We start from the raw sequence: 11,942 nt of genomic DNA, 5'->3' as shown, positions 1-11,942 counted from the left end.
CCTTTGTATTTTATGAATTACTGACTCAAAAATGTAAACATTTAAAAAATAACATTAATAAACACCTAATGGATCAGATTATGTAAAAAAACTAAATGTTGACAAAAATGGAGATAGAACCTCATAATTCTAACGTCACGCTATGTCGAAACCTCACCCCAAACAAGGAGGCATGGCCAGCAACAATTAGCTATTGAGTTTCGAGAGGAGTCTTGACATATCTAGCATTGTGATATGAGAATCCATGTGTGTAATTATACACGATAGATATCTGTCTTTACATCATCTTTTTGATCTGTCAACCACAGCGTCCACTATCCAGGGCCTGATGTAAGTGTGAGGTGAGGTACATGTGGGGTACATGTGGGGTATGTTGCAGGGACAGATTATCTAGGATAGCGCAATCAAACATTTACTTTGCATCACACTGCAGACCACTGCTAATGCATTTTTGAACTGTACAGGAACCAAAAAATGCTTTATATAAAAATCTGCACTCTCCATTGGGTTCTGAAACGTAAATAAACAGAATGGCACAAACAAAAAACCTTGATGAAATATTGAATGAAACCACCTTCAAAAGCTCCATGCCTTTTGAGATGTCATCGACTATGAGGATGATTGAAGAAAAGGATATGGAGACTCTTGACTCCTTCTACTTTTCCCTGCACAACACAAAATATAAAGGAGCCCTAAATTCCCATGGAGACTGACTAAATTCGCAAAAAGCCTCAGAGAGAGCTGTACCACAACAATGATTTCAATTAAATTCAACTTTATTCGCCATGTGCAGTGCACTAGGAACATGATTTAGTATTCTCCATGCTAAACAAGCTACAGTACAACAAGACGACAACACAACAATACTCAAGACAAAATATGCAGTACCAATATGAGTGAATATTATGAATAAATATACTGTACAACTAAGTGCAAGAACATGTAAAGTGCAAGGTGCAATGATCAGCAGTTATTGAGAAGGGCTGTGGCTTTGGGGAAGAAACTGTTCAAGTGGCGTGATGTCTTTGACCTGGTGGCCCTGTACCGCTGTCCAGAAGGGAGTCATTCAAACAAGCTGTGAGCTGGATGTGAGGGGTCCGCCACAATCTTGTGTGTTTGAATGACTTATTGAAGGTACACAATGTTACAGTCACAGGTTGGTATGGTAATACCTGTTTGCAGCTTGCATAATGTGCAAACAAGTCACCATAATCAACTTTATCAGAACAAAAGTTATATAACTAAAGAGAGAAATTGAGAGGTATTGGCATACAATAATATTGATGAATCCATTCGAGTTTGTTTGTTCACTCAATTTTAGTTTGTTTGTTGTTTTGTTAGTAATATTGTCAATGCATAACAGAAGTAGCTCAATTGTTTGTAACACAAATATTTGGACTTATGTTAGTAGTGCCTTTATGTAATAATATTTAAATCCATAGTTAAAAGTAGGAGTAAGAACATATAAATGGGAGATAATGGTAAGAATACAATGACTGGTTAAAATGGAAGTTCCTAAACAGAACAATAGATGGAAAATATGTATAAGCATGGCTAAAACATTTAGGCAACAAAGTCAAGCAGAATGAACACTCTTTGGTGTAGTAGGCTATGTGAAAGGAATCTCATCTCATGAATTGGCGGCCAATCTGCCTCTCTAAATTCAGACGTGAATTGATGCGTAACTGTGCCAGTGGAAATACCGTTACTTTCTCTCCCCTTTTTCCTTTCTGCGGGGAAGCTTCATGGCTCCTATTGCCTCCTACAGACATCACATCCGGGTCAGTTGGCTGTAAGAACTGGGTTGAAGAGCTCTCACAGTACAGCAACGCAGGGCTGAGCCAGCTGCTGGGAACAACGCTGTGCTGCTGACATGGAGACCACCGCTGCTGACATGGAGACCACCGCTGGCGTCTGTTGAAACTGTCCACCATCACCAAGCTGTGGGGCGGCGAAGCCCGGGGACGCGGACAGACAGGACCGATAACTTTACTGCATGGGTAGGGTACACCTCATGTGATCATCATTTGTTCAGCCATGTCCAAAACCCTTAAGAAGAAAAACCACTGGACCAACAAAGTCCACGAGAGTGTCCTGTGCAGGGATAAGGAAGGGGAGCTCGGGTTGGAGCTGAGCGGAGGCGCGGAGAATGGACAGTTCCCTTACATCGGGGAGGTTAGGCAAGGCAAGGGGGGCAAACTGTCCCAGGACGAACTTCTCCTGGAGGTCAATGACACCCCGGTGGCCGGACTAACACTTAGGGATGTCCACGCCGTGGTCAGACACTCCAAAGACCCCGTTCGGCTAAAGTGTGTCAAACAAGGTGAGTTCCAACTGAATTACGAAACTAGACATCAAACGCAGGGCGATCGGACGTCTGCACGTCTTGCCTTTGTGCAGGACCCCGTGAGGTCCTCTGTTTTGTTTTGCGATCGAATGTGCTCTGACATTGTGTGTCTGTCTATTGTTCCAGAAGAAAAATAGTTATTGCATTTTGAAAGAATCTCCGAAGTTCAGCAGACTAACTAACAGTGAGCTAACTTTTCTTGTTGCATTCCGTTGTTATGGTCCTAAAAAGGGCGGAGGGTGGAAGAGAGTGTTTCATGGGAAAGAGTTGTTTGTAAACATGTGTATCAACTCTAGTTCTAAAGTTTATCAACTTTAAAAATGATACCAAGTAGCGGAATTGATGTGATGACTTTAAAGGGGGTGTGTTATGTTTGAGGAGAAAATGCCGCTTGCTATAAGAGAACTTATGAGCTTGTGAAATCGTCATATGAGCTTGTTAAAATATGCTCTTTAACTTGTTATGAATGATGTATAACATTGTCTGCTTTGAGCTGTGTTTCTTATTTCGGATTGTTTAGTTTTCTGTCAGCAGCGGAATGTTAGTCGTGGATTGTCTCGTCAGGCAGTGTGGGTGTGGCGTTTGGTTTCACTGCGTCTTGTGAGTTGTTGGATAGTGCGCACATACTAAAGTTTGGATTATGTTTCTGCATTATGGACAGCGAAACCGTTACATTTGCCGTCAGATCTCATAAACAACATTTGGGGCGGAGGAAAGTTAGTTCAGTTAGAATTTAGTTGCATGAGAATGTAATGCCCATTGGCTAAATTAGATTGATTTATTAAGCTACTCGATACTTGGCATTCCAAGGTAATTATGCGGCATGCACTTGGTGACTTCAGACGCACGTGTGCACAGACCCGGCGACGTCTATAGAAAACTTACACGTTTTTGGAAACGTTCCAAATGGTGAGGTGTCATAACTTATCTTTATTGTTAACAAACTGTCTGATAGTGTTTTAGGTCAGCAATAGCCTATGCCCCTGTCAGTGGCGGACTCAGGGTGTTTGAAGGGCAGGGGCGAACACATGGGACCCCATCAGTGCACACAAGTTTAGACCATTGGAAGGGCAGCCAATAGGGCACATCCTCTAATTTGCCACTTCAAAAGGGCACTTTAGGCACGTTTTTTCAACTGTGGGGGCACATGGTCAAGTTTAGACCATTGGAGGGGCACCAATAGGGTACGTCCTCTCATTTTCGCCACTCAAAAGGGCTTTTTTGCCACTCAAAAGGGCACTTAAGAGAGACGTTTTTCAACCGTGGGGGCACCAGGAGGGGCGGTCGGCCCCCCCTGAGTCCGCCAGTGGCCCCTGTATTCAGGACACCTGGATATTTGATCAATAAAAGACATGCTCCTTTTTAGGTAGTCTTTTGGAGTCATCAGTGACCCTAAAGAAAACATCAGTTCTCAGCTCAAAGGAAAAGCAACAAAGCATCCCCTCCGATTGTGGGTTGATTGTTTACTGTTCTGAACTTCCTCATGGAGGAAATATATGTTTGCACAAACTCAATAGAATTATGTGGTGGTTACATTACAAGTTGAAGTGGCTTACGGTAGGTAGTTTCATGAGACCTAGCTCCTTCCAGTTACCTGTATGTTTTGACTGCATAGGCCTATGTCTTTTGATTGTGGTTAAATTACAGGTTATTATAACCTCTTTATCATCATGATGATGATGATGATGATGATGATGATTACCAAGATATTTTCTTGATGGTTGAATTGACCACGTGAACATAGCTACCCACGCTCTCTGTAATAAAGTGATTTGTGTTTGTGTTTGTGTGCCCACGCGTCTTCCTGATTGTCTGAACTAATGACATTGGATGTTTGCATCTCCGGCTGGCCCAGAGAGATCTGGAGGCTCTTGCTTTGGTGTGGAAAAAATAAGCAGAACCCCGTAAGGAGCTTTGGATCAAAGTCTTGGGCTGTGTGCTTGGCATGACCGGGAATCCGTTACACCCGAGGGATTTTCTCAAATTAAAGATAGAACCTCGGTTTATTTCTATATTCTCAGAGAATCACGTCCCCCTTGCGGTTACTCCATCCCTAGATGTGTTTTCATAGCTTTGTTGGTGTCCATTTAATGAATCTCTTCCTAGTAGCATTTGCATTTGGCATCCATTGTGCCAAATGTGATTTCTTTAAATGACAGAAATGAATACACTTGATTTGGATTAGACTGTGTTGTTGTTGTTGTTGTTGTTGTTGTTGTTGTTGTATCACATACAGAATCCTTCATTGGTCATGTGATCAAAAAACCGATTGAATTGGAATGCTCCTAGTTCTGTGCCATATAGAAAACTTCTCTGTCCAAGGAGGCCTAAAACCTCATAATCTCCTTCCACATCTGCAGTGTGCTGTAGACAGTTTGTCCAGACTGCGTGTGAGCTAACCAGTGTTGGTATCCTGTATAAGATCTCAGTAGTGTATACATAGGAAAGGCACATCAGCAAGGTTCAGTTTGTGACCGTGAGATTTTGGGATGAACAGTCCTCTTATCTAGGGAGATGGATACTAGCATGTAGCAGCTAGCCAAAGGGCTTCTTTCCCAGACACGGTCGTGCTGTACTGTTAGAATAAAATCAAAGTCGGTTCTTTTGTTGACTGCTTCAAGAAAGAGGAGAGATGTTCTCTATTGCACAAGTGGTATATTTATTGAAAATGACACGTAGAGTACAAAACAGTGCTGCAGCAGCTGGACCCAACCCTGAGTCAATCTCAGAGGAAAGGTGTTCTTCTTCAGATTGCATTACATTATATACTTTCACAAGACACAGAGTCCTTCCCCTTTTGGCCACTATGATGTAAGAGCTGAATGGCCAATTAGAATGTTCTAAAACTATGAATGGAGTGTTGTCTTGTGTTAGACGTGAGAGTTTTTTATCGGTTCTTACAACACCTGGATTCATGGTCATCAGACAGTTCCCAGACAGTAGCTTACAATGAGTCGTATGTGTTCTTAAGATACAATACTGGTAATGTGCATATTAAAACAAGAAAACTGATACGATATGTAACATCATGATTTAAGCAGCTGGTGCTACAGAATGGACAATAGGACCTTTGAAAAATATATATCCTAACAGTACAATAGGCTCAGATTCTCTACATTTCTCTCATTGCATGTTTGGGAACAATAGTCCAATCCCCTGACACCAACAGCCACCAAGAGGCAAATGTGTTCCTCAGTTCCCCTCTGTGTGTGGTCCCCCTTCCAGCTGAAAGCCAGTGACACTGACCAGCTTGCTTATGCGCTTGGTTCATCCGCAAAGGTTGTTCACAGATTCTCTGAATAACGCATCCCCTCCTCTCATGTCGAACGGTCCGATGACTCGATGATGTCACGACTCGAACAAACTCTCCTGCACGACTCTCCTTCCGCAATGTACCTCACGGCGTAACTCATTACGGTATTCAACGACTAGATCATGACAACGTACTCCCGGTACCACTTTTGTACAGCGAGGGTACATCATTTAGGTGATTAACCACCCTTGAGTGCTCCATTTCCGTTTCCCTTAAATTGCCCTTTAATACAGTTTTCATGACCTGTGTGTATTCCTGTCCCTGGCTCCCTGTCTGTGACAGAGCAGAACATTAGCTCTTTATTACTCCCTCGGGGGAGAGAGAGAGAGATGAGATCCTCACCCGCAATAATCTCGGAGTGTGGGATGTAATTAGAATCTCCACAACAACTGATTGGGAAAATTACCAAACACAGGCTACAATTAAGACCTCGCAATTGGAATGGATAGAGTCTGTCGGACAACAGGAAAAGAGAACAAGGGGGGGGAATAAGAAGAAGTGGAGTCGGCTCTGTGTAGTAATAGTGTACGAGAACACTGTCTGCCAGGGTGTATGTGTGCTTGTCGACACTCTCTCTTTTGCTAAATCCATCCTCCACTGCTCACTGCCTCCTTGAGGCGGCTACTGTGCTTCCTTGCCTGGTTAAGCTTTTGTTGTGGTAAAGGCAAGACTGCTCCTCTACCCTCCTCCTCCTCCTTCTCCCATCCCCGAGTCTGCTCTCGAGCTGGTCACAGTGAATTAAATGGCAGTGCAGTAGGTCTGTGTGGAATATGGGTCACAGATGACGGTGGTGGCGTGCTACTCAGACGGAGGTCAGGTGCAATTCGCTGAGGCTAGTCGTCGTAGTCATCGGAGCCTCTCGCGGAGGGGCCAGATCCAGGTAAGGAGGAGACATTTCCAGGTCAGCTCCAGGCGGAGTGTCCCCGGGTCAGCACCCCCCCCCCCCCACACTATCCATCCATGCTCGAGAAAACTCATTAAGTCTGGAGTGGCCTGGACTGGGGGGAGTGACCGGACCGCACAGCAACAATCAGCTAGAACATCGCGCTCACCGACGAGGAGGCATCCATCAAATTCGGTTTTCCGTTTGTCTTCATTTGAAAACAAAACAAAAGAGGGCTGAGAGCTTCGCTAACCTGTCAAGAAGTGTGTTGTGGTCCAGAGCAGGGGGGGGGTAGAGGAGGGAGGAGGGTAGGGAGGAGGGTAGAGGAGGGAGGAGGGTACAGGGGGGGGGTAGGGTAGGGAGGAGGGTACTGACTCATCACTGCGCCCCTCTGACCTCCTCTTCTTCAGCACACGCAGCCCACACAGGGGGGCACATTCCGTCGCTCATGAATAGGAAAGGCAGACACAGCATCTGATTGTAATAGGCTGTAAGTATAGCGTGGCAGGCAGCAACCACCTTACTGCAATATGAATTAGCATTAGCATACGAATAACAATCGGGCAGACCGCTTGTACCTAGTGTTTGACTTTATATTCAGTAAAGTAAAGCATGGGCTATCGTTTGTTGAGGATGTATTGGAAGTAATATATATATATATATATTTAAGCAATATCACACGAGAGGGAGTGTGTTATATTGAATATCAGCACGGCTGTGATTCGGTCGTAGGTACGAGGCCGCAGGCCGAGTAGGAAGACAATCACAGCCGTGCTGATATTCAGTATAACAGCACGACCTCGAGTGTGATATTGCTTTTATACAACAGTTCTACATGTATTAGTTGACAGTAATAAGTGTCAACAGAACATTGATTTGTTTGTTTATTTAATCATTTATTTTGGCTCCGTCAACAATAAATAGTTCCCCAACTGGACTGTTGCCTAGTAACCTGAACACAAACAACTGCAGGCTAGCTACTTAACGGTCATTTCGGAGGGATACCTATAGTTAAAAGTCCCAGTGCTGTTATACTGTATATCAGCACTCATGGAATGCCTCTTGTCCAATCAAATGACTTGGTCGGAACCAACTGTTGTATAAATACACCAGCCATGCTGATATTCAGTATAACACACTCCCTCTCGTGTGATATTGCTTAAATATAGTCTGTTGGCTGGAAGAGCTGGATCAGCGTCTGGAGGTCAATGGGCCATGTTGCTGTTACTGAATGATTGATGTCAGTGAGATTGAGAATGGACTGGCCACCGGCTTGCTGTGGGAGAGGTGATGCACCTAACACCCTCTCCGCGGCAGGTCCAGAGTGCCGTGTCTACACTACTCGCTCACTCTGGACCCAGACCCATCTGTCTTTATGTCAGGACTCCCAACAAGGGTGTGAGCAGCACAGGCACACACACACCTTCACGCACGCACACACACACACACACACACACACACCTTCACACACGCACACACACACACACACACAAACACGCACACCTTCACATCTACACACGCACACACACACAAACACGCACACGCACACACACACACACACACCGTCACACCTTCACATCTACACACGCACACACACACACAAACCTTCACATCTACACACGCACACACACACAAACACGCACACACACACACACACACACACACACACCGTCACACCTTCACATCTACACACGCACACACAAACACACACACACACACGCACACACACACACACTCTCAACACCCCCCCTGTCTAATCTATCCTCCTACTGAGACTGTACTCACACTGTCCCCATCAACATATCGTGACGTTAGAATTATAAGGTTCTATCTCCATTTTTGTCAAAATTTAGTTTTTTACATAATCTGATCCATTAGGTGTTTATTAATGCCTGTCTGGTGTTCTTTTTTAAATTTTGACATTTTTGAGTTTGTAATTATTAATAAAATACAAAGGTTCCATCTCACAAAACATAATGGAATGTAAAAACTTTGACGCTCAATATCTCTGAACTACCCTAAACGGAGATAGAACCTTAGAATTCTAAGCTCACGATGTGCTGCCTGTCTGTGTCTATGGCGTTAGTGGATAGTGAGTTGGACTGGTGATGAGAAGGTCATGAGTCCAAAACCCACCTGGTAACACCGCCACTAGTGTGTCCTTGAGTAAGTAAGGCACTTAAGCCCTAAATGACTCCAGGGAGACTGTCCCCGTAATCTCTCGTTGTAAATCGCTTTGGATTAAAAGCGTCTTGCTAAATGGTTAAAATGTCAAACGGGCTCACTGTCTCGAGTCGAGAGACATTCTGTGACCTTTGAGACGGTAGAATTCAGCCTGGAGATCTCCCTGTGTACAGGCAGCAGTAGTTACTCCGTGGTTATACAGTTCTGTATGTTGTACTGTCCTTAGTCACAGTATAGGAGTACACTGTGGCGTAAAATAGAGTAAGTATCTGTTCCATACTGCTCTTTGTTTCCTTTGTTGTCCTCGAGCGGTTTGTATAAATATCTCCCTGGAACTGCCAAGAAACCTAAAGAACCAGCTATAAACCCTTCATCCATACCTATATGATTACTAACATGTGAAATAGCTATGAGCCAGATGCAGTCTTGTCTGTTTTTCACACAGTTCCAACAATGGCTTGTTGTGTCTGTGTGCGTGCGTGCGTGCGTGCGTGCGTGCGTGCGTGCGTGCGTGCTGCCAAGCTAAGGGAAAAACGCCAGCTATCTTCATACATAACCTGATGTAACACTGTATAAACTACCCCCATTATGCAGTATCACTTACAGAGGTCTTATCTGTCCATTTGTGAGATGTGTGTTTACAATTTATCTTCAATTTATCTTCAATCCTTTTGGATTGTCGAAAAAAATATGAAAAGCTCTGTAGTCGGGGGGAAAAAAACGGAATGCGAATGTGATCCCACTTATCTTGACTTGTGATACATAGGGTAGCCTCTTTGTTGTTCATAGTTTATTGGATTATTGTTTGGATTTATTTATTTATTTATTGAATCTCTGCGGTTCCTCTCAGATTGATGTGTGGGCTTTAGAGATGTATGAATAATTGAAATGATACAGGCTGTTATTCAGTAAGAATGGTCTCCAAAGGACCATCATATGCTGCTCAAAATACACTCTCGGGATTATAATCTAAAGATACTTGTCGCCTGCTGTGATATGGGTATGGGAATATGAATGTCATAAGACACCATATAATCAAATATCAGCTTCGTGTCATTCATGATTAAAGTCACGTCCAAAGTGGAAACAATAACACACAGTCACAAGCTCATGGGCACAACTACTCATATCTCAACCACAGCTGAAACCACAAGCTATCTCTCTACAGTCGTTCACAGTATGCATGGATAGCACTGTAGCTATATAAGTATATATAGCCTATAAGTGGGACTGGCGGAGGTAGAAATCGGAGGACGGACTCATTGTAATGCATGGAAACGGAATAATGATAGGCCTGTCCTCCGATTTCCACCTCTACCCGCCTCCACTGGCGTGGGATCGTGTTATGTCGGAAAGCTGAACGGATGAAGCATAATATTCCGCTATCCTGGCATTATCGAAGATGGTTCCTGCAGTGTGTGGGTCTGCATTTACGTTACTGCTAATACGTTGCATTTACTCCTCAGTGAGAGAGTTCACAGAGAGCCTACAGGCCCACATTAAGTCTGCCTCACTGTTAAACAGCTGTCTCCCTTCCAGGTATCCTTGTCCAAGGACACGGCCACCATAATATAGAATCGCTCGCTAGCATGGATTGTAACTGCAGCAGACCAACTGAATATCAAACAGTTGGAATTGTCCTCATCTAGTTGATTAGGACAGGACACGGTGGTTTCAAAATATACTGGAGGCTGACAGTAGAATTTTGGAACATTTTTATCAGGGTTTACATGAATAAACATAAACCGTAGGGTGTGATAGTGAACGCCCATGAAGTTTAAATGATCACTTTTAGATCCCTCTAAGACACATTTACTTGTGATGAAATAGAAATGGATGTGTATAACTTTGAATACTATTAGCAGGTGTTATTCTCTGATGTCCAGATGGTCGACACTGAGTTGTAACAAAAAATCAAAGCGTCTCTGTTGTAAAGCCGGTCCCCAGCGTGACGTCTGTCATCGTGTTGTTATGAAGGCGCCACCGTCCCGCCGATAAAGAGATTCTCATCTCCGCCACAGAAATCAAAGCTATCGGCCGAGGCAGGGGTTTGCCCGCTCTAAAACACCGCTGTTTCTGTGGCCCTGGTTGTAGCGTTCGCTATCAAACCAATAGCCTACAGACACCAGCGCCTGCTCTCAACGGCTGTTAGTGATGAGCGGGTCGGCTATTCCTGGACCCACACCCACCCCACAGTTTCACGGACGTAGCCCGGACCCTGACCCAGGTGACCCGGGCCCGGAGCATGGACATATTAAACAGTGTCGCAAACAAGCAGAATACAAATCTGAATGAACATAGGATCTTTTTTTTTGTCGTTGATCATTTTCATTTTAGAGGAATGTTATAGGCTTATAAGCCTATAAAGTAAGGAACAACATACCAAATCCATAACATTTCACATTTTCCATGCTGTGTTTTATTAGCCCATTATAATCTGACGCGAACTCTCCTGACCCGATCGTCGTTCTTATTTTTAGATTGAACCCGAGCACAAGGAGCCACGGGTAAACCTCACTAACGACTGTGTTGATTGTAGAAGGACTGGTAGTGTGGTAGAGTAAAACCCTGGGCGGCTGAGGGAAAATGACAATCAATAAGAGGCTGTGGATTGGGTGCAGCAACCTTTCATAGTTGGGGAAATGCAATTGACAAATGTTTATGATTTATTTAGGATTTGCTTTGGAAATTCTATGAATGTAAATTGACTATTTAGCAGCGCGGAAATGCTTCAGGGAGAGAGAAAAGAGGCTGACCTCATCAGCGAGGCCGACGCCGGGAGAGAATATTCAGCAAACTCTCCACTTCTATTCAGCCCTGCTCCACTTCACGCTGATTCGCTGGGAAAAAAAGGGGGGAGCGATCAATATGGAACTATTCAAAACCCTTCTACCTTCAGAGACTTCAGAGACTTGTCTGTCTTCAACCACGGACTGGCCACTGGCTAGTGGCTACAACATCAGATGAAAACTCACCTTCACACATTCCTGTGCGCGTATGCGTGTATGTATGCGTGTGTGCGTGAGAACGAACACAAAGAGGGAGAAGGGTAGAACACAGTGGATTGTTGAGAGGTCAGGTCTGTAACAATGTTACAATGACGATGCTCTGAGATTATTGATTAGGTGCTCCACAGTATAGATCCTACAGGGCCCGATGGGAAGGTAGTTAAGTCAAGCCCTACAGCTCAATTCAGTGTAAACTTCCCGGGGGTT

At 44.1% G+C, this 11,942-nt stretch overlaps 1 protein-coding gene across 1 annotated transcript in view; it reads left to right on the top strand.

The window, feature by feature from the left end:
- Positions 1–2,037: 2,037 nt before the first annotated feature.
- Positions 2,038–11,942, top strand: part of magi2a (membrane associated guanylate kinase, WW and PDZ domain containing 2a) — a gene marked incomplete at both ends in the record, with an annotated part of 222,049 nt that continues 212,144 nt past the window's right edge. The window contains 1 exon segment of the mRNA XM_080537764.1: positions 2,038–2,323. Coding sequence (XP_080393890.1) covers positions 2,038–2,323 — 286 coding nt within the window.

Source organism: Nansenia antarctica, assembly GCF_963989245.1.
Source record: "Nansenia antarctica genome assembly, chromosome: 8".
Lineage (NCBI taxonomy): Eukaryota > Metazoa > Chordata > Actinopteri > Argentiniformes > Microstomatidae > Nansenia > Nansenia antarctica.
The sequence above is the reverse complement of the archived record's forward strand: the minus strand, read 5'-3'. Positions and strand labels throughout refer to the sequence as shown.